The 23,842-nt window shown below is 43.7% G+C and overlaps 1 protein-coding gene across 1 annotated transcript in view; it reads left to right on the forward strand.

The window, feature by feature from the left end:
- Positions 1-23,842, forward strand: part of LOC148451024 (unconventional myosin-Vc-like) — a gene marked incomplete at its 5' end in the record, with an annotated part of 73,978 nt that overhangs the window by 41,510 nt on the left and 8,626 nt on the right. The window contains 4 exons of the mRNA XM_088462359.1: positions 4,117-4,267; positions 6,126-6,408; positions 9,162-9,336; positions 16,856-16,936. Coding sequence (XP_088318485.1) covers positions 4,117-4,267; positions 6,126-6,408; positions 9,162-9,336; positions 16,856-16,936 — 690 coding nt within the window. The remainder of the gene's footprint in view (positions 1-4,116; positions 4,268-6,125; positions 6,409-9,161; positions 9,337-16,855; positions 16,937-23,842) is intronic.

Genomic DNA, 23,842 nt, shown 5'->3' on the forward strand with positions numbered 1-23,842 from the left:
TATCTCTCCTTTTTCCCAGTCCATCAAATCTAAAACTACATTATATCACCCAATCTTTGTGACATTTATCCAAAATGCATTAATGTCATGCAGAATGTGTTTGATCCTAAACCTGCATGGCCTCAGTTTTTGGGGTCTATTTACTAACACTCCACATGCCATGGCGTTAATGCCGCTCCTGCTTCGCCTGCTAGTACCGCGAAGCAGGAGGCGGCTGCCACACTGTTACTAAGAGACCTGCTGACAGTCAGCGGTTTCTGCCCCCTCCTTAGTGTCGGCTGCATAGTTTATGCACATGCGCCTAATGATGAGGTGGCAGGTGACCTCATCATTAGGCGCATTTTTTTTATTCAAACACAATTTTATTGACAAAAACAACAACAGACAGCAAGGACTTCCTGTAAGCAGTGCGCTAGTAAAGACATAAGAAAGGATTTACCAGCAGCCGGGGGACGCGATGCGGCGCTGGAGATGCAGGACACCATGAGTGTAAAATAAATCTTGATAACATCTGAGGCACTTTGCGCTGCCATAGGAGCCTATGGCAGCGCGATAAGAACCCTCAGAAATAGTGCTAGCAGAACAGAACAGGAAATCCATTAGTACATATCGAGAAGCGGTATGTACTTGGATTTTCTATGCCTCTTAGCTCTTTTCCCCCTTAACTCCTGTTAGTAAATAGTCCCCTTTGCCGCTAACTCCCTGTCTCTCTCCACTAAATACCACTCTAAGGTGGAAATTCAATTGTTTTTTGCTGCCACTCAGTAATGGGAGCCCGACGGAGCAATTCAATGGCTGCTCCAATTAGGCGTGAGTGCCATGGGAGCCGACAGTTCTGCTCACAGCCTCCTGAAGTGGTGAGCAGAAATGTGCGGACAGTCAGTGATTTGCCCTAATCAGTATTTTGGTTGGGTTTAGACGCTTTACACAACTAAACCCAGTGCTTTTGAGTGCCACAAGAGCTAAAATTAATGGGCGTCCAAAACAATTGAATTGCTCCGTCGGGTGCCCATTAATTATTGCCAGTCAATAAACAATTGAATCACTCCCTTAGAATTTTTTTGTAGTTGCTCTATAACCCTTGTACAACTAAAGTGAATACCTTTAGACCAGTGTCGTAACTTCATCCCAGGTGCCCGGAGGCAAGATAAATGTTGGTGCCCCCCAAATTAAAATGTACCACCCCCCATCACCTATACCAGTCCCAGCTGCCGTCCCCCTATGCAGTTCCCCCAGTAGTGGTCCCCCTGTGAAGTGCCCTCTGTAGAGGTCCCCCTATGCAGTGCCGCCTATGTAGTGCCTCCCAATAATGGTCCCCCTATGCAGTACCTCCAGTAGTGGTCCCCCTTTGCAGTGCCCCAGTAGTAAGCCCCCTGTAGTGCTCCCAGTAGTAAGCCCTCTGTAGTAAGCCCCCAGTAGTAAACTCCCTGTAGTGCCCCCTGTAGTAAGCCCACAGTAGTAAACTCCCTGTAGTGCCCCCAGTAAAGCCCCCTGTAGAAAGCCCCCAGTAATGCCCCCTGTAGTAAGCCCCAGTAATGCCCCCTGTAGTAACCCCCCTGTAGAAATCCCCTTGTAGTAAGCCCCCCTAATGCCCCCTGTAGTAAGCCCCCAGTAATGCCATCTGTAGCAAGCCCCCTGTGGAAAGCCCCAGTAATGCCCCCTGTAGTAAGCCCCCAGCAATGCCTCCTGTAGTAAGACCCCTGTAGAAAGCCCCAGTAATGCCCCCTGTAGTGCTCCCAGTAATGCCCCCTGTAGTGAGCCCCCAGTAATGCCCCCTGCAGTGAGCCACCAATAATGCCCCCTGTAGTGAGTCTCCCCCCCCCCCCGCAAGAGCGTGCACACACATACAAAAAAAAACAAAAAACAATACTTACCTGAAACCCTGCTCCAGTGCTGCTTCCTTCAGTCCCCAGCGCCCGCTCCTCGGAACTATGGGAGTGACGTCCCATAGTGCATTGCGGGACCCGGAAGCAGAACTCAGGAGTGAGCACCGTTCCTTGGGCTACCGCCGGGGGGAAAGACAGAGCCGGGCGCCCGCTGGTAACACACTCAGCGGGCGCCCGGCAAATAGGGGGTGCGACCGCACCCCCTGTATTGACGCCGCTGGAGGTGGAGCGCCGATCAGCAGCGCTCCATCTCCATAGCAGTGCCCGGAACGGCCCGAGGGACAATGGAGCCAGGTGCCCCCTTAAGGACTGGAGCCCGGTGGCAAATGACTCCATTGTCTTGGGAGTTCCGCCACTGCTTTAGACTGTCAGCTCTCATCGCTCATGTGCTTTTCCTTCACACACTTATACCATCATCTCCTCCCAATGCCTACAATGGTTCTGCTGCTTATATGAGTAGTATGACTGCTGATGCAGCAATATTTATAAACCTTGTCCATGTCGGGCAATGTTCTGTACTCTTTTTCCCCTTGTTTTGTTCATACTGTTTCCGTTTACATAATAATAAATAGTAAACATGTAATAATAAACATTAGATAAGACAAACTTCAAAATGACAATAACAATACAGAAATTGACAGGACAAAACTCTCAGACATCACTTTTTAAGCACCTATATGAAATCATCACTCTCCTGCTAAACACTCCTCCCTTCTCTCTCCCTCCACAAATCACCCTTTCAATTTGCTTGGGTGTGTGCCAGCCTTTTTATAATGAGTTTCTGTGGCTTACGGTGCATGTGATATGTTTTGGCCAATAGGAGTACGGAAGTGTTTGTCGATTTTGTAGGTGATTTTGAAGTGCATATTCCAAATCGACCATTTTTACACTCCTGAAAATCAACCCACATCGCATTTGATTTTGAAATCGATTTCAAAAGCGGATGTTAGTAACTGAGAAATTTGTCCAGTGATTTATACAGTTTATTTTGAGTTGATATCAGTCTTTTAAAATAGACATACAAATTCACTCAAAAATTAAGCTTTAGTAAATATATCCCTTGGTCTGGTCATGAAGGAGATTTACCCTTCACTAGTGTTTCCCAACCTGGGTCCTCAAGGCACACTAACAGTCCAGGTTTTAAGGATAACCGTACTTGAGCACAGGTGACTTAATTAGTACCTCTGTTATTGTGATTTAACCATCTGTGCTCATACATGGATATCCTTAAAACCTTGACTGTTATACTTCTTTTACAACAAAGTTCCAGGTCTGACCCGGGGGTTGGAACAGGGTTCCGATGCGGATCAGACCCAGAACTTAACCCTTTCATACTGCGGCGCTGGCTCAGGATATTCCCGAGTCGGCACCATTAACACTAGTGCCAGGTCTACAATGACCTGGCTCTTTCGGCGTTACAGTGGATGCTTGAAGATGACGTCATCTCCAAGCGCCACTGAAGCCAGCCAATCGGGGGGCATGCGGCACAATCTGGGTCATCATGACCCTGATCACGCCGTTTACACTGCAGGGTTTCAAGGATTGTTCCCGTATTAAACCCTGCAAGTTACCTGGGTTGGATTACCGGGAATCCAACCCTGAACCCTTTTACAGCCAGAAGCAACACGGGTTAACCCTGCAATAACGCGGGTTTTAGCTCTGGTGTAAAAGGGGTATTAGTGTGCCTTGAGGACCGAGTTTGGGAAATAGTGCCGTACATTATTACATAGAGAAGGAGAAAGTACAGACATTATTTTACATAAATATTGAACAGAGAATGCCAGAAATCCACTGTGTGAATTGACAGTGGATGATATACACAGGGGTGGGACCACTGATATCACTGTAGCTGAATAAGGGTATATTTACTAGATAGTTTTTAGAAATTGAGATGTTGCCCATAGCAACCAATCAGATTCTACCTAAAACCATTTAACTAGCACATTCTAGAAGACAATAGCTAGAATCTGATTGTTGCTATGGGTAACTTCTCCACTTCTAAAAGCATTCACTTTAGTAAATATACCCCATAGACTTCATTAGCCTTTATCATATTCCATTAGGGTACATCCTAAATAGGTGTAAAGAGCTACAGGTGTATGTACTTTACTTTTTAACAGGGTTGCAAAGTAATATTGGCAGTAAGTAATCTTGCATCTGAAAGGTAGCAGCATGTCATTAAGACATGTGTCTGTAATCATATGCATCTTCCAATGTCTCCCGCCTGCAGGAGTTTATGAAGTATAATCTGCCACTTCAAAACAAAAACTGTCTGAAGAACTTTGATTTGTCAGAATATAGGCAGATCATCAGTGACTTGGCCATTCGTATCTACCAGCAGTTTATTACCGTGATGGAGAATAACATCCAGCCAATGATTGGTGAGATGTGGTTCTGGAAGGATTGTCATTTGTGGATTGAACATAGATTAGCCTAACAAAAACACGGCAGTGGTGCACTTAATAAATGTCTGTTTGTAAAAATGTGTATTTTTGAAATGGTCAGTATATCTGTGAACCAAGTCTAATACTGTTGATTTTTGTTGTAACGTTAACATTGATAAAATGTATCTAATAATGACATTGCAGTGGCTTCCCTCTCTAGCCCTACAGTTCTAAGGTTGCCTATACTACACAATGAAAGGGGGTCATTTTGGGGGCTACACCAAATGCAACTTGATGTTGTTGAATGTAAGGACAGTAGGGGGGTAAATTTACTAAAGTGCAGGTTTTTAGAAGTGGAGATGTTGCTCATAGCAACCAATCAGATTCTAGCTATTATTTTCTAGAAGGTGCTAATGTTAAGTAGAATTTGATTGGTTGCTATGGGCAACATCTCCACTACTAAAAATCCTGCACTTTAGTAACTATACCCCTAGGTCTTAGTGGATTGCTAGGCTGCATTGTGATGAATAGTAATTCACTCCATAATATGTCTGCCTCAACTGACAGCTACTTGTGAGATTTATATTAGTTAAGTAATATTTATCTCCCACAGTTGCACAAAACGATGATATCCTGGCCTGAGCACTGTTGCCTCATGTATTCACTTCATGTTGGTGAATGAAAAGCTAGATCTATCATGTTTATTTGTGACTTAATGCATATAATGTACTCAGGGCCGGTGCAAGGTCTATCGGCACCCTAGGCAAAGCTTTAGCCCAGTGCCCCCACTCCCAGATACAGGTGGCCACTAAGTGGGCCGGGTGAAATTTATATATATATATATATATATATATATATATATATATATATATATATAGTTAAAGAGGGCGGCACTCTCGGATTGCAAAAATAATGTAGTCTCTTCTACAGAAATGCGGCATAAAGCACACTGTACTCACCATTGTAATGACAGTCTACGAGCCCCTTTTGACCACCAGCCCCCAGTCCCCGACTCACTCCGGATCCATGCCACCACCGCAATGGCGTCCAGATATCCGGTCTGTGCCTTGAGCTCGCTGCTCACTGCTCCCAGCTAACAGCACCCGAAAGTGCACGCTAGCCAGAGTAGTTAAACTTCCGGTTTGCACTCCACAGTAGAATGCAAAACCGGAAGTGCAGGAGCCAGCCTGGTACACTTAGTGTGAGCCAAGCTAGCCCGGTAGAGCGGACTATGGGACCGTCCCAGCTGGAACTTTCCCCACTGTCCCGGTGGCCCAATCCGCCCTTACAGCTGCAATAAAGCCAGGTGCCGGGATCTAGGTGCCTGGAGGAGGTGCATCGCTTAGAGGGGCGGCCATGGTGACCCTCCGCAGGACCCCTAGGTACAAGCGAGAAAGAAAGCAGTGAGGCTGCGGCTCTATGAAGCACAACCTGGAGCTGTTCAAACCCGTAGCAGCCTTCAGTGCACTGTACAAGGAGGATGTCTTGTACAGACATCCTTTAGTTTATTGTTTAATTGATTCAGCCTCCAAGAGGTTGGCGCCCTTAGGCAGCTGCCTAATGGTAGCACTGGCCCTGAATGTACTTTGTGTTAGCAGTTTAGGTGTTAAAGTCCAGAAAGTGTTGACTTTTGCAGTTGTAGTTAGTAACATTATTACTCTGAGATAGGTTAGAAACAATCACATTTGTCTTTTAAGTATAAATAGTAATAACTTATAGAAGATGACAAAACAATCTGTCATATGGTGTGGCCCTGTATGCAGCAAAGGCTGGAGCCGTGGCTTGATGTTGTTTAGTTAGATTGCACCGTGGACTTGATCAACTAACTTTTGATTGGACGTGTACCCTGTTCTAGTGCCCGGCATGTTGGAATATGAAAGTCTGCATGGAATATCAGTTGCAAAACCTACAGGATTCCGCAAACGCTCATCGAGTATAGATGACACAGATGCCTATACTATGACTTCAATACTCCAGCAGCTGAGTTACTTTTACACCACCATGTGTCAGCATGGCATGGACCCTGAGCTCCAGAAGCAGGCAGTGAGGCAACTGTTCTTCCTGATTTCCACTGTCACACTCAATAGTCTTTTCCTGCGCAAGGATATGTGCTCATGTAGGAAAGGCATGCAGATAAGGTATGGACATTAATCATGTCAAATGTATTATCCAACAGCACTGTGAGTCCATATCACTGATGGCTACGTTGTCCAAAATTTCTGTACCTGATGCAGGACCTGCGTTTATAATTCTCCAGCATTTGGCTTTTGAAATAATATCAACGCGTTTTAATATCTACTTATAATACGACAAATTTAGCAATCCAGAAGTCTGGAAATGCCTGTGCACATAAAATGCATTATCCTACAGATACTAACAATTAATGTTTTCTATTGGTAAGGCAAACATAATGGGAAGCAGTTTTCCTTTACCAAAATAATAGCAGTTTTTAAATTAAATTCATGTAGGAGCAAAAAGGAAAAGATGAAAACATAAATTGAGCTAATGATGCACCACTACTTGGTGATCTGCCTTTGGCTGCTCCGTGCTCACCAAATCCTAGGTGGTTTTAGAAGGCTTCAGGTCTGAAAGTTCATGTAGCATAGTTTTAATTTCAGTTTGTTACCTGATTACTGAATAGAGTCATCAGAATCGTTTTTTTTAACCACGTGTTGGTAACGTCAGCATTCAGTTGAGAATACATTTATTTCCCCCAAGGGCAGCTTTCACTAATAGAATCAAATCTCTTGCCAAAAACATTTGTATTCTTCTTTTGTCCTTATTACTTCTATATGTTCTCCATTGTCAACTAAATTTGTTGCCATACATCTTCAGTCAATGGGGACTCTCTGCTCTTTCTATAGCTTTACATGGTTGTAACTCCCACTTCTCTAAACCAGCGGTTCTCAAACTCGGTCCTCAGGACCCCAAACAGTTCGCGTTTTCCAGGTCTCCTCACAGAATCGCAAGTGAAATAATTAGCTTCACCTGTGGACCTTTTAAAAATGTGTCAGTGAGTACTGACTGCTCCTGTGCACTTGCAGGGTGACCTGGAAAACGTGAACTCCATGGGGTCCTCAGGTCTGTAGAAAGCCAGGCCCAATTACTATCAGGAGATGTGGCCTAATTGCGGGAGGCGTGGCATGCCCCTTTAGACAAAATAGAAAACCTACTCATGACACTGCAGGCTAGGGAGGGGGGGTGCTGAGAGCCCTTCAGCCCTGCACAAATCCAAGGGGAGGTGTGATCAGTGTGATCGTCCCCCCCTCCCACAGGCAGCAGTTTCTCTGGTCTCTTACTGCATACAGCAGCGTGTGCTGGGCTACTGACAAGTAGAGGGGAGGGGGCAGCATTGGACAACAGTCCCGGGCCCTGGTAATTAGTACCCACGCCCCTGGGGGTCCTGTGGACATCGTTCACAGACATGTCGCGTCAGCTGTGCTCCACAGCCGATATCAGATATATCTGCAGCTGAATATGACTGAATATGAGCATATAATATTGCCCGAAACATCTGTCTGATTTCTGAAGGTTCTCTTGCATCAAGGATAGGGCTGGTGCAAATGTGGGGACGGCTTCTTTCACAAGTAGATTAACTCTGAATACAGAAGATCTGCATTTACTTCCAAGCAGATGCGGGCGAATTGCGTTTGAATCTGAATCAGCCAGAGTACAGTATGTGCCCTTACTTGGATTCCAGAGTTCTAATCCAGCAGCCATGTTTTCTGCACATCTCTGCCTACACTGCTGATTTGCATCCCCCCCATTCCTGGTGGATTTTCACTTGTGCCTTGTCTCTAAAGGATTTTACAATATTCCTAACAATTGATTTAGTTAGTTAGCACGCTGCAGTTTCCCTTGGTAAGGCTAATTAACCCTTCTCAAACTTTTTGACCTGATGTATGTTAGCTATGCAAATTAGTCCAGAGGATTTTACTCATTCATTTATATGACAGTTCAGCATAGATTCATCTTTTCAGTATTTTACAGCACTGGTGTTGTGGTTGGTAAATAAAACCTATAAATGTTATGCACACTGTACAGTATATGCTGTAATGCAGTTGCCGCATCAAGCTATGGGGTACAATGTATTCTCTAAAACAACTGCAATTGAACGCATATGCTAAGCTGCCACTATCACAAGATGTGTGCACGCTGGCACCAGTGGCATATGTATCCAGTCTACACTATGCATACATCACATACACTTATGCTTATGCTTTTAACCATTTGTATTGCTTGCAAAATACACATTTGCTATTAGGCTTCAATAAAACATCTAAAGCCTCTCTAATATAGTAGCTAAACCATCTGTCCATGCATTTGCACAAAGAAGCCTATGTTAGAGCACCTCGGAGAGTACGCTGCTCAAACTGGCATAGTCTTCACTCTGCATTTGCCCCATTATGTGGTGTCTTATAAATACACATATACAGATATACAGTCACATTGTCAATTACTGACTAGTGGCTCCTTTTGTTGGACAGTTCATCAGGATGGGAGAAAGGAGCACAAAGTTGAATGGATGAAGTTTGTTTCGTTATATATAAGGATTAATTCCTGATAACATACAGTAGGAATCATAAGTAGCGTATTATAATGAAAAAAAGTGTAGGGCGCCATTATGAATAATGACCTTTAAGATAAGAACAATAAGAAATAGATTTTTCCTTACTTTAGCATGAGGTCCAAGCTCAACTCCCAACATCTGCTATTTGTGGCAAACTCACTTTGTCTCTGAGTCCCAAGCACCAGCATTTGCATATATACATCATCGGGCATGGTACATGGCACTATTGAAATCTTAAGCGCTATATGAAAATAGTTTTTGAAAAAAAATGCTTTGTAGTTATTGTTCGTCATTTAAAAGATGTCTTTACCATTTATCTAGATGCAATATAAGCTATTTAGAAGAATGGCTGCAAGGTAAGAATCTGCAAGGTAGTGCTGCCAAGGAAACTCTGGAACCTCTTTCCCAGACTGCATGGTTATTGCAGGTTAAGAAAATCAAAGATGAAGATGCCAAAGAAATATGTGAGCGCTGTACCGCATTGTCCACAGTCCAGGTACCCTTACTCTATCTTCCCTATTGCTGCTTTAATATACATAGTTCTATAAAGTAGACTATACTTTTATTTATATTTGTATGCATAGGGGTTATGCTAAATTGAATCTCCGGCATAAAATGCGTTCACTATAAAAGCTGCATTCGCAGGCATATACAAAGTTGCTATAATCTGAAGATGTGTGCAGGTCTGCTTCAGTCTGTGGATACCGGGGCAACCAGCTATTTGCACTGGCCAACTGGTGGAGATTATAGCAAAGGCTCTCGTATCAGACTTACCAAGATACCTGCAGTCTATTGTCTGGCCTCAGTACTATGTACATGGGTTCACACCCAGGCAGATATCCGGATAAAGGAATACTTAAGTCTCTTGACTAAAAATCTCCTACAGCATTATAGCACTTTAGATAACATGGTCATACTACAGCAAATGGAAAGAACACACAATGGGCACATTGTCCATTACTATACCAATCTCTAAATATCCAACTATGGGCTATTTGTTACGGGCTTGAGCCTAGATTGCAGAGACAAGGCAGAAATCTTGTTTTATTGTCATCCAGCTTTCGGTGGGCACACTGGTGCAGAAGACCTGCAGGGAAAACTGATGAAGGAAGAATTATTGTCTATCCTCACAGTACTTCAGTAGATTTTTTAGTCTGTCTAGTGGGAGTTGTCATCCCTTCAGTCCTAGCATTCTGCTCACAAATACCCAGTCTCCTTTTTTGTCCCCAGTTACAGTCTTTTATGCAATCTCTAGTTCCCCTCCTTTAAGGTGGCACTTTTCTCCTGGCTCCCCAATTGGAAGTCCTTATCTCTCAGAGCTAGGTTGTATACCAGGTGCTGCCCTTCCCTACTTCAGGCCTCTGCCAGCATCAGCTCCATGTACTGTAGGGATGGCCTTCCCTAACCCCATGCTGTCTGAAGATATCACACAATGGCTATCACAAGAGGCACCTGATCACTGTTGATGAAATTAGCAAGACCATTGTTTAGGATCTCACTGGAGATGTAATTAGCAAGGGTATTGTGCAGAGTTTAAACCCATGCACTGATGGGTGGCAGACTAACTTGTTTTTGCAGGCCTGGTATAAGTGCAAATATGATTTCAAGTTATGGACACAGTACATATATCCATAATATAGACCGTGGTTAATACCTATACAAAATACATGTATGGTTTTTAAACATAACTATGTATATGCGGCAGAGAGTAGAGGAGTTAATCTTTATTTGAACATGCAGTACCTACCTCTTCTGTAACCTGGAGATTTGGGGAGAACATAGTGACTAAAACATGCAGTGACTACAGTTCAGACATTGCAAGAAATGAGATGCATCCATGCAGTATCAACTGCATCCGGTTTATGTTAGATATACGTCACATACACTACACCAATGTTTTTAACCGTTTGTTTTGCTTGCAAAATCTGTTTTTACTTTTAGACTTCAATAAAACATAAAAAAACTTCTGAAATACAACTCTTTGTTTGTGTATGAAAAAGATTCCTAAAGCTGGCATAGGCAAACATAATATAGTATATGCATAAACAAACACATAAAGCTAATTTCAGCATCTGTTCACAAATACTCCAGTCACAAGCGTTTGTAAGTAAGAAACACACATCTGCACGGCTCCTATAACTGCGGCAAGGTTTCTGGCCATGCACAAAGTTTTTAAAAAAGTCTTAGGCTGAGAAAACTGGCATATTTCTCACTCTGGCTATTAAAAAGTGACTATAAGGTATGGTGCGCAAAACCTGCTGCCCCCAGTTCAACACAACAAATGGAGGCTCACCCGACTCCAATACATATAATCCAACAAAGCAAAATTATTGTGTCATCCAGTGGCGCTGGATATAAAATGTTGTAAAACACAAAGTATTGGGATAGTACTTAATCCTTATCAGAAATTTGAAATCCTGCTGGTCATCCTTTTGTATCTGGAGTTCTCAAAATCTTCATACTTTGTCCATATGATACATGTAACAAAAATAGTAAAGGAATGTCTTAATAGTCTGATGTAATTTTCCTATTAATGTTCATATGCAGAATGACGTTGTTCTTATCAAATGGGCACGTATGGTTGATGCGTACCCCACTCACATTAGAAAGTGTGGTTTAACTCCTAAAAAGGTTTCTTTACTCTTCCTTCCTAATTGTTATTCCAAACAAGTCTTTTTATATCGTGACACACAAATGTTTATGAGGGGTGAAGTGATGCGTACCCTACTCACATGGTGTAAATGCTGTAACCTGCATATAATGGTTTCTTTTCGGATATCCTCCTGGAGTATCCTCGGGGTTAATTCCCATATGATGTTTCCTCATAAAGAAGGAAATGGTATATGTTTGCTAAAAGCTTTTAATAACATATAAAATAAACTCAAACATACATAAAAGTGAAAAATAAAAAATAAGTATATGTTGACCTGATAGTAGCAAAATAATCCTCCGTCTCGTCAGAGAGGAAACAGCCAAAGTTGTCCAATAGTTAAAAAATCCCTGTAGCCAACGCGTTTCGACCTGTCCCTGCAGGTCTTTTTCAAGGTATAGGGATTCATGTATACACTAGTGTCTTAAATACCCTGTGTAATCAATTAGTCTCAATTGTCACTTAATTGGTGTATAGACTACACGTTTCTGTAGAGATCTACCTTCTAGAGGTGGAAATACATATTCCGGGGTTGGTGGTTACTTAATGTCTCCCAACCGGATTTCCTCCGGAAATGGTTAAGCACGTTCGTCTCCTATTGAGTTCCCCCAAGGCTCGCTACCCACGTGTATGAGCGTTGAACTTCCTCCACGTGGGTAGCGTGCGCCCGTGCTCGTAAGTCCACAGCACATCACGTTGAAGCCGGCCCCGGCGTCTGACCGGAAGCCGCGTCATTGGGCCATGACGCACGTCCGGCGACAGACAAGCTGGGGCACAGCATACGGAGGGAATGTCTCACATTAGCGACGGCCATATTGTAGCCTCATGGTTTCAAAGGGGGTGTTTAAATACATAAACTTAGTGTAAAGCACAATAAATAAATAAATAAATAAAAACATGTAAATATGTGACATATAAAAAAATATTATACAAAAGGGATATAAAAGATTTCTCATCCCATATGTGATCAGAATATATATACAATACGCATGAATTCATTACATAAATAAGAATGAGTGGGGATACAAGAGAAGATAGCAGCAAATAATCTTATTAAAAATATATTAAAAACTGAATCTAATATGTCCTAATAAAAATAGCTATTAGAGGAACCATTTTATCTCAAAGTCTTGATTTAGACCGCAGGGGACCAGTGTCTTAAATTTATAGATCAATCTCATCTCTTCCCTTGCGATGGCCCTCATATTATCTTTATTGCGTACGGACCCTTTAATGATCTTAAGTCCCCAGAAATTTTTTATTCCATCTGTGGAACATTGATGTATGTTCTTGAAATGGGCCGATAATGAGTGCGTTTCCAAGCCTTTTTTAATATTTCGGAGGTGTTCCCCTATACGAGTTTTAAGATTTCTCGTTGTCCTCCCAATATAAAACAGACCACACTTACATTCAATGGCGTATATGACATTTTTGGAGTTACATGTTATAAACTCTAATATATTCAGATCTTGGCCATATATGTTAACAGATGTGAACTTTCTTTCATTTCCGTTTTTTTTTATATTTCTACACCCTAAACATAGGCCACATCTATGGAAACCAATAGTTCTGTTCGTACTCAGGGTATCATCGGATAGGTGTGCACTCTTTACCAATTTTGTGGCAAGATTCGCTGCCTTTCTGTATATGTGCACTGGTCTTCGAGGGATAACTCTACCCAGGATGGGATCCCTTTCTAGTATGGACCAGTGTTTCTTAAATACCCTTTCTATTTCCCTATGTTGGGAATTAAAATCTGAAATAAAAGCCCACTGGAATTTTTCCTCCCTCATTTTTTTGGGTTTAGTAACCAATAGGTCCTTCCGGTCCAACTCCATTACTGTTTTCATTTTCTCTGTTATGGAATCTTCTTTGTATCCGCTGGCTATAAACGCTTCTTTCATTCTGTTTGCTTGTTCCTTAAAATCCTCTGTTTTTGAACAATTCCTTTTTAACCTCTTAAGTTGTCCTCCTGGTATGGAGGTAAGCCATTGATGATGATGGCAACTATTCATTTGTATATATGTTGAAGAGTCCGTTGGTTTCTGGTAGGATTTCGTCTGGATCTTTCCATCTTCCAAAAAGACTGTCACATCCAAAAAATTAATGTGTTCCACCTGGATGTCAAACGTTAGTTTGATGTTTCGATCATTAAAATTTAATTTAACACAGAAATCATCTAAAAGGCTTCTTTCCCCTTTCCAGATAAAAAATATATCGTCTATATATATATAGACGATATATTTTTTATCTGGAAAGGGGAGAGAAGCCTTTTAGATGATTTTAAATTAAATTTTAATGATCGAAACATCAAACTAACGTTTGACATCCAGGTGGAACACATTAATTTTTTGGATGTGACAGTCTTTTTGGAAGATGGAAAGATCCAGACGAAATCCTACCAGAAACCAACGGACTCTTCAACATATATACAAATGAATAGTTGCCATCATCATCATCAATGGCTTACCTCCATACCAGGAGGACAACTTAAGAGGTTAAAAAGGAATTGTTCAAAAACAGAGGATTTTAAGGAACAAGCAAACAGAATGAAAGAAGCGTTTATAGCCAGTGGATACAAAGAAGATTCCATAACAGAGAAAATGAAAACAGTAATGGAGTTGGACCGGAAGGACCTATTGGTTACTAAACCCAAAAAAATGAGGGAGGAAAAATTCCAGTGGGCTTTTATTTCAGATTTTAATTCCCAACATAGGGAAATAGAAAGGGTATTTAAGAAACACTGGTCCATACTAGAAAGGGATCCCATCCTGGCTAGAGTTATCCCTCGAAGACCAGTGCACATATACAGAAAGGCAGCGAATCTTGCCACAAAATTGGTAAAGAGTGCACACCTATCCGATGATACCCTGAGTACGAACAGAACTATTGGTTTCCATAGATGTGGCCTATGTTTAGGGTGTAGAAATATAAAAAAAAACGGAAATGAAAGAAAGTTCATATCTGTTAACATAAATGGCCAAGATCTGAATATATTAGAGTTTATAACATGTAACTCCAAAAATGTCATATACGCCATTGAATGTAAGTGTGGTCTGTTCTATATTGGGAGGACAACGAGAAATCTTAAAACTCGTATAGGGGAACACCTCCGAAATATTAAAAAAGGCTTGGAAACGCACTCATTATCGGCCCATTTCAAGAACATACATCAATGTTCCACAGATGGAATAAAAAATTTCTGGGGACTTAAGATCATTAAAGGGTCCGTACGCAATAAAGATAATATGAGGGCCATCGCAAGGGAAGAGATGAGATTGATCTATAAATTTAAGACACTGGTCCCCTGCGGTCTAAATCAAGACTTTGAGATAAAATGGTTCCTCTAATAGCTATTTTTATTAGGACATATTAGATTCAGTTTTTAATATATTTTTAATAAGATTATTTGCTGCTATCTTCTCTTGTATCCCCACTCATTCTTATTTATGTAATGAATTCATGCGTATTGTATATATATTCTGATCACATATGGGATGAGAAATCTTTTATATCCCTTTTGTATAATATTTTTTTATATGTCACATATTTACATGTTTTTATTTATTTATTTATTGTGCTTTACACTAAGTTTATGTATTTAAACACCCCCTTTGAAACCATGAGGCTACAATATGGCCGCCGCTAATGTGAGACATTCCCTCCGTATGCTGTGCCCCAGCTTGTCTGTCGCCGGACGTGCGTCATGGCCCAATGACGCGGCTTCCGGTCGGACGCCGGGGCCGGCTTCAACGTGATGTGCTGTGGACTTAGGAGCACGGGCGCACGCTACCCACGTGGAGGAAGTTCAACGCTCATACACGTGGGTAGCGAGCCTTGGGGGAACTCAATAGGAGACGAACGTGCTTAACCATTTCCGGAGGAAATCCGGTTGGGAGACATTAAGTAACCACCAACCCCGGAATATGTATTTCCACCTCTAGAAGGTAGATCTCTACAGAAACGTGTAGTCTATACACCAATTAAGTGACAATTGAGACTAATTGATTACACAGGGTATTTAAGACACTAGTGTATACATGAATCCCTATACCTTGAAAAAGACCTGCAGGGACAGGTCGAAACGCGTTGGCTACAGGGATTTTTTAACTATTGGACAACTTTGGCTGTTTCCTCTCTGACGAGACGGAGGATTATTTTGCTACTATCAGGTCAACATATACTTATTTTTTATTTTTCACTTTTATGTATGTTTGAGTTTATTTTATATGTTATTAAAAGCTTTTAGCAAACATATACCATTTCCTTCTTTATGAGGAAACATCATATGGGAATTAACCCCGAGGATACTCCAGGAGGATATCCGAAAAGAAACCATTATATGCAGGTTACAGCATTTACACCATGTGAGTAGGGTACGCATCACTTCACCCCTCATAAACATTTGTGTGTCACGATATAAAAAGACTTGTTTGGAATAACAATTAGGAAGGAAGAGTAAAGAAACCTTTTTAGGAGTTAAACCACACTTTCTAATGTGAGTGGGGTACGCATCAACCATACGTGCCCATTTGATAAGAACAACGTCATTCTGCATATGAACATTAATAGGAAAATTACATCAGACTATTAAGACATTCCTTTACTATTTTTGTTACATGTATCATATGGACAAAGTATGAAGATTTTGAGAACTCCAGATACAAAAGGATGACCAGCAGGATTTCACATTTCTGATAAGGATTAAGTACTATCCCAATACTTTGTGTTTTGCAACATTTTATATCCAGCGCCACTGGATGACACAATAATATTTTTCACTCTGCTTACTGACTACATGGACATGCACTTCTCTACAGCAGCCGAACTGTGGGCCTAATTCAGACCCGCTCGCGAGCGCAGGACGCTCGCAAGCGGGTCGATGCTGCTCTAATGCACATGCGTACGACGGAGGGAGCTCCGTCATGCGCATGCGCGAGACCTGCATAGCGACAGCCAAGCTGTCGCTCGGGGTCTTGCACCAAAGGGGGCGTGCTGTCGATGGTGAATGACAGCACGCCCCCTTTGGTGGGCGTGCTGGGGGCGTGGCTGCCAGACGGAGGCGTTCCCATGGGAACGCCTACCGTCTGGAGCCGGCCCCACTGACATCAGTAGTGATGTCAGTGGGAGTGATTTTGGCTCTGATAGAGCCAAAATCACTCCAGGGCTTGCGGCAGCGAGACCCTACTGCAGGGTCTCGTCGCAAGACCGATAGTCGCGATGGTCTTGACCATTGACCATTGCTTTCCATATTCCCAATAATTTGTGAAAAAGTTTTATGTAGCTCATCCAGTAAGGTTCAGAGAGTCTCTTCTTTCTGTAGGGCCCCATTGTTGTTTATTTCTTGCTCATTGTTTTTCCCTAGATTGTGAAGATCCTGAACTCTTACACTCCAATTGATGATTTTGAGAAACGAGTAACACCCTCATTTGTCCGAAAAGTTCAGGTGAGAATGATTTTTAGCTTCTGTGCTACATTTTTGTTGATTATTTCAGGTACATACTGATGTGTATTGGGGTTAAAGTGGGCAGGAACGGGGTGGAACTAGTTCCACCTCTACCAAGTCCCTTGCACAGAAGTCCCACAGACAGAGAGCCACTTATTGTCTGCCTAGGGGGCTCAATTTCTTCAGAGGTCCCTCATTTCAGAGAAACCAGCATATAGGTAAGGAAAGAATCAAGTGAAGGTAATAAATAGGGGTTGCAAAAAAACATGGGGCATAGTGACAGAATAGTTTGTGGGGACCCTATAAAAAAAACCTCACAGGCACGGCAGAAAAATGTCACTGATGAGATAGAACATTATTTTTTATTTTCAAGTGACTTAACATTGTAGTCTCAGCAGGAGTGCTAAGAAAAGCATCTAAAATGTATTTCACACTGCCATAGCCCCCAATGCTTCCTCGGGACGGGGGGGGAGGGGGAATAAGGCGACAGGGGGAAGATGAGTTCCACTACCTCTCCAGGACCACTTTAAGCCCTGCATATGCAGATATGTAGAAGTAAACTTTTACATAAGTACTCATCAGTATTAGCAGAAGTAAACCCTATAAAGCTAAGTAGTGTAAAGCCTGGTACACACTAGACGATATGGATCGGACGACATATCGTCCACATCAGGCAGTGTGTACCCGCTAAGTCCCTGAAAATACAAGTTCCCGCGTGTTGTCAGTGACATTGCCCGTCAGGCGATATCGACAGCAGGGGCCATGCTGCTGAATGCAGCATGGCCCGCGCTGTCACGCCATCGCTCTCAGCATTGGCAAGTGTGTACGTAGTTGCCAATGCCAGGACCCGCCGCACTACACATCGGCTGGATACACATAGTTGTGTACCCAGCATAAGAGATATTATGCACTGGTGTACTTTTTTTGCAAATAAAAATAGAGCTTTATATATGTAAACATAAAACCAATGTTTTTTTCTTATGGTACTCTGGGTGGCTGAGAGCTTGATGTAGAGGTGGACATTAATGTTACGAATCCAGGAAGGAATCGACTCTGGTTCATACTGAGCGGAGGATCATGTAAAGAGATTGGTCGGGGGGTACCCCTTGAGGAATGGTGTATTGATAGTCCCGCAACAGCCTTGAGGGCTGAAACTCTTGGCTGGTTGCGGCCGTGAAGCAGCTTTAAGAGAGCTGATATGCCTTGGCTAGCTGTAGCCGGTGGGCCGTAGAATATGAAGCACTCTTTGGGCCGTGCAGCAGCCTTGAGGGCTGGTATGCCTTGGCTTGCTGTGGCCGGTGGGCCGTAGTATATGAAGCGGCCTTTGGGCCATGCCGCAGCCTTAAGGGCTGGAATACCCTGGCTAGCTGTGGCTGGTGGGCCGTAGAATATGAAGCGGCCTTTGGGCCGTGCAGCAGCCTTGAGGGCTGGAGTAACTTGGCAAAATGCGGTAGCAGACATGCAGTGCAGTAATAAAGTCACTGGTATTGGTATGCAGGATTGCGCACTGTAGTGCGACCCGTGCCGCCGGCTTGACACGAGCAGCTGACGCTCTATTGTGACCTGTACCACCGGGTTGACACAACCAGGGATACACTGGATTGCGTACTTAGGACGCTGGAGTGCGACCTGTGCCGCCGGGTTGACACAAGCAGCTGAATGCTGTAGTGCGGCCTGTGCTGCCGGGTTGATACATGCGGGGATACGTTGGATTGCATACTTAGGACGCTGGAGTGTGTCCCGTGGTGCTGGGTTGACACAAGCAGCTGGACGCTGTAGTGCGACCTGTGCCGCCGGGTTGACACAATGTTCGGCTCGTGGATGATGTAGAAGCCGCTGGCCGCAGATGAATGGAACACTGAATATGGTTTGAATGGACGAAGCAACCAACTAGAAACTGGAACGGAAACAGACTGGAGCTAGGCTGAGAAGCCATAGACAAAAAGAGCAACAGGAATACTATAACACAGGAGTGCTGACCATGCAGCAAAGCCAAGCGATCACGGGAAAGGCAATAACCGGCGAGGCAGCAAAAGACCAGATGATACAAATAGGTGAGGGATCCAATCGGCAGAATCTGAGACCATACGTCACTCCCTGCAGCGTCCAGAGCGCCAAGCAACCAACGGAGCGGAATCGTGTGCATTGCCAGTCTGTGAAAGCCCAGAGCTGGAAGGAGACAAGCCGCTGCCGCGGCTTGTGACAGTACCCTTCCCTTGATCCTGGTTTAAAGGGAAACTCCCGAAAAAACATCTTCTTTAGCCTGGGAGCATTATTATTATTATTATTATTATCTTTTATTTTTATGGCGCCACAAGGGTTCCGCAGCGCCTTACATAGTACACAAACAAAGTACAAAAACAGTTCATAAACATTTGAACAAAACAAGAAAACAGTGACATACAATACAAATGCAGGACAAGTACATGGAATAAAAACATTTGGAGTATAGAGTAGATAACGATGTAAGTAAAGGAAGGAAAAGCACATGAGGGATGAGGGCCCTGCTCGTGAGAGCTTACATTCTAAGGGGGGGGGGCAGACAGACAGGGGCAATACAGAAGGGGTAGATAGTGAGGAAAGAGCATGGAGCAGTGGGTTAGAATGTATGCCGCGGAATGTGTATAAGATGATTGTGTTATGTGAAAATGAAGTCCTTCGTTCATCTATATGACAAAAATAGATTTATTTATGTGTTGTTTGTATAAGAAATGTACAAAATAAAGTAGTTTGCCCTTTAATTTTTGTCTGTTAAATTTTAGCATCTAAATGCATCCAGCTAAAATGTGGCTATTATGGGACTGTCCCGCCATCCTAATAGTGAGTACTATAGTCCCGGCTGCTGGATGCTATGCCATGCTCCTGTGAGTGGGTGCTTCTTACATACTAGGCCCACCCACAGAGAGGTGCAGCCATGCCCAACATGCAGTGGCCATGCCCTCTCCAGAGGGGGACCCCCGGGATGTTTCTATACTCTGGTCCAGGATTTCTCATGGCAGCCCCAGAGGGGACCGGCAGAGACAGTAGGGAATAGGGCTTAGTGGTGGAGTAGCAAGTCCATGGAGTGGAGGAACAGGAAGGGTGGTTGAGAGAAGTAGAGGGTTGTAAGGGAGACTGGTGAGAGAAAAAAGGTGGAACAGCAAGTGGAGGGGACTAGAGGGGGAGGATAGTGGTGGAAGAAGTAGGTAAAGCAGAGGATTATGTAGACACTGAATAAGGGGGGTGATTGAAGTAAAGGTGTTCATGCTGTGGTAATAAGTGAGGTGAAAACTGGAGTGGGTGCTGTGTGATGTACTGTAGGGACAGTGTGAAGCATGTAAAGCATCTTCCTGAATCCAAGAACGTTCTTCTGGACCGTAGCCCTTCCAATGGACCAGAAACTGCAACCATCTCTTAGAGACTCTAGAGTCTAGAATCTTCTCCACCACAAACTCCTGTTAACCGTGGATCACCACCGGAGTAGGCCTGGAAGAAACCCTGTCCCCAAATGTATCCGACCTGTGCACTGGCTTCAATAAAGAGGCATGAAAGGTGTTGTTGATCCTCAATGAGCTTGGCAATTGGAGTTTGAAAGCCACTGGGTTGACCAGAGAAATCATCCAGAATGGACCAATAAACCAAGGACCCAACTTTTGAGCAGGCTGCCGAAGTTTGATATTCCTAGTAGACAGCCAGACCAAGTCACCCCTCCTGAAGGTGCAAGACCTCCGATGTCTATCCACCAAGTTCTTAGAATGGAGAGAGGCCTTGAGAAGATTACGATGCACCTTGGCCCAAATACCACGAAGTCTGGAAACAGCGGATGAATCAGAGGACCTGGAGAAACTGAAATCAAACGAATTGGCTCGAGGATGTTGCCCAGTCACATAAAAGAATGGAGAGACTGAAGATGCTGAGTGACAGGAATTGTTGAACGCAAATTCAGCCATGGGTAGATGGGACACCCAATCGTTCTGATACTTTGAGATGTAACAACGTAAATACTGCTCCTGGGTTTGATTAGCATGCTCTGTCTGCCCATTGGACTGTGGGTGATATCCTGAAGACAAGTTAAGAGTGATGCCCAATGAAGCGCAGAAACACCTCCAGAACTGTGCAACAAATTGCGCCCCACGGTCGGAAACAATGTCACCGGGAAGTCCACCATGCAGACGAAAGACATGTTCCAAGAACAGGATAGAAAGTTTTTTGGCAGATGGCAATTTGAGCAGAGGAACAAAATGTGTCATCTTGCTGAAGCAGTCAACAATGGTTCAAATTACTGAACAACGAGCAGAGCGAGGTAGATCAACAATGTAGTCCATCGCAATGTGTGTCCAGGGTCTCTTTGGTGTAGAAAGAGGGAGTAGCAATCCTGAAAGCGGAGTCCGCGGGGCCTTATTGCAAGCACAAATCTTACATACCAATACGAATTCTCAAATGTCCGAAGACTAGGATGGCCACCAGACTGCACGAGAAATTAACTCAGTGGTCTTTTTGATGCCTGGATGTCCAAAAGCCCACCTCACGTGGAAGTCCTGCAGGACAACCTTCCTCAAACTCTCAGGAACAACAAGCGATTGGATGGTCTCCCGGGAGGAGAATCAGCTTGAAATCCAGACAGATCTTAAGCCAAATTCCGAGACAATGCCACGTGGATACTGGAACTGGGAATGATGGATTCTTTAACCACAGTATCCTGTTGGACTGGGGTGAAGCTACTGGACAGTGCGTCAGCCTTGATGTTTCCAGATCCAGGGTAAAAAGAGATGAGAAAGTTAAGTTGAGTCTTTTGGCCGATTCGATGTTCACCAAATTTTTGTGGTACGTGAGGACGGAGATCTGGTGTTTGGCTCCCTCAAGCCAATGTCTCCAATCCTCAAAAGCCAACTTGATGGCAAGCAGCTCCCTGTTGTCTACAGTACAACGTAATTGCACTCGGCTGAGGAAAATTTGCGCGAGAAAAATGCACATGGATGAAGTTTGCCATCCAACGGATCCTTCTGAGACAGTATAGCTCCAGCTCCAACCTCAGAGGCGTCCACCTCAATCACAAAACGCAGGTCTGGATCCAGATGTCTGAGGACTGGAGCACTGGTGAAAGCAAGCTTGAGATGTTCAAAAGCCTGGACAGCCTGATAAGGCCAGTTGGGGCAACAGTGGTGGAAAAGGAGATAATAAATCTCCAATAGTAATTGGAAAAACCAAGGAATTGTTGGATGCCTTTCAACGTGGTGGGCTGGACTCACTCCATCACTTCTTTCACCTTCCCAGGATCCATGGAGCCACGAGGAGAAATGACATATCCGAGAAAAGATACTTGCTCCACAAGAAACTCACACTTCTCCAACTTGGCAAACAACAAATTTTCTCTTAATTTACGCAAGACCTGACTGATGTGCTGGACATGCTGGTGCATGGATTGAGAGTAAGTGAGGATGTGACCCAGATAAACGACCATGAATTTGCCAAGGAACTCCCGGAGGACATCATTAATCAGTTCTTGGAACATAGCAGGGGCATTAGCCAACCCAAACGGCATAACTAAATATTCGGAATGCCCAATATGCATGTTGAATGCTTCATCTCCGGCTTAGATCCGGAGCAAATTGTAAGCTCCTCGAAGATCAACTTTAGAAAAGATGGTGGCCTGCCGGAGTTGATCGAAAAGCACGGAGATGAGGGGCAGTGGATACGAGTTTTTGACAGTAATCTCATTCAGCACTCTATAGTCAATACAAGGGCGTAATGACCCATCCTTCTTCTGGACGAAGAAAAACCTGCCCCCACTGGAGATTTGGAGGGACGAATGAATCCCTTGACCAAAGCATCCTCAATATATTCCTCCATTGCCTTACTCTCGGGAATTGAAAGAGAGTAGAGATGACCCTTGGGTCACCTGGTTCCTGGTGACAGATGTATGGCACAATCGTAAGGATGATGAGGTGGTAGAGAATTGGCCTTGGACATAGAGAATATGTCAGCAAATTGATGGTATTGAGCTGAAAGACCAGAAAGAGATTCATAGATAGAAGGAATAATCGTCCGGATGGGTGTTGATAAATAGCAGGTGAGACATGCCGGACTCCATTTGATGATATCCCCTGAGATCCAATCAATGACGGGATTGTGAGTTTTAAGCCATGGGAGCCCTAAGATGATGGGAGCAAGAGGACACTGGAGCAGCATGAAAGAGATCATCTCCGAATTAATAATTCTACAGACAAATGAAGAGGGGGTGTCTTGAACTTAATGATGCCGTTGGCCACCAAACCACCATCCAGACCACAGATAGGAACTTCTTGATGCAAAGGAACTGCTGGCAGACCCAAGGAATGGAACAAGGAAATGTCCATAAAGTTCCCAGCAGCTCCACTGTCCATAAATGCCGAGTTGGAATGGACAGATTGAGACAGATGCACCACCGCAGGAACCAGTACTGAATTTCTTGAGGAAATATGTGCCAGGCCTAAATGTAACTCCTCACTTCCATTTAGACCTGACCTTTTACTGGACTGCGAGGACTAGATTTCAAAGGATGATTTCTATCTCCACAATAAAAACAGAGGCCTTGGGACCCTTCTTTGTCTCTCCTCGCGTGATAGCCGGTAAACACCCATTTGCATGGGTTCCTCTGAATCTTCTGCCAGATGCCACGCAGGTGACTGCAGTGACTTTCCCGAGAGACTGCGCTCCCTCTTGTGTTCTCGGAGATTAAGTCATCTAGAGACTCTGGTGATGGATTTTGAACCAAACTGTCTTTGATGGCATCCGAGAGACCCAGGCGGAATTGACTTTGCAAGGCCGGATCATTCCATCCTGAATCCACTGCCCATCTCCGAAACTCTGAAGAGTAATCTTCTGCTGGATTTTTCCCCTGCAGAAGAGCCCGTAGCTTAGATACGGCCAGAGAGTTACTGTCTGGGT

The sequence above is a fragment of the Taudactylus pleione genome, unplaced genomic scaffold (genome assembly GCF_031769625.1).
Source record: "Taudactylus pleione unplaced genomic scaffold, aTauple2 ptg001207l, whole genome shotgun sequence".
Taxonomy (NCBI): domain Eukaryota; kingdom Metazoa; phylum Chordata; class Amphibia; order Anura; family Myobatrachidae; genus Taudactylus; species Taudactylus pleione.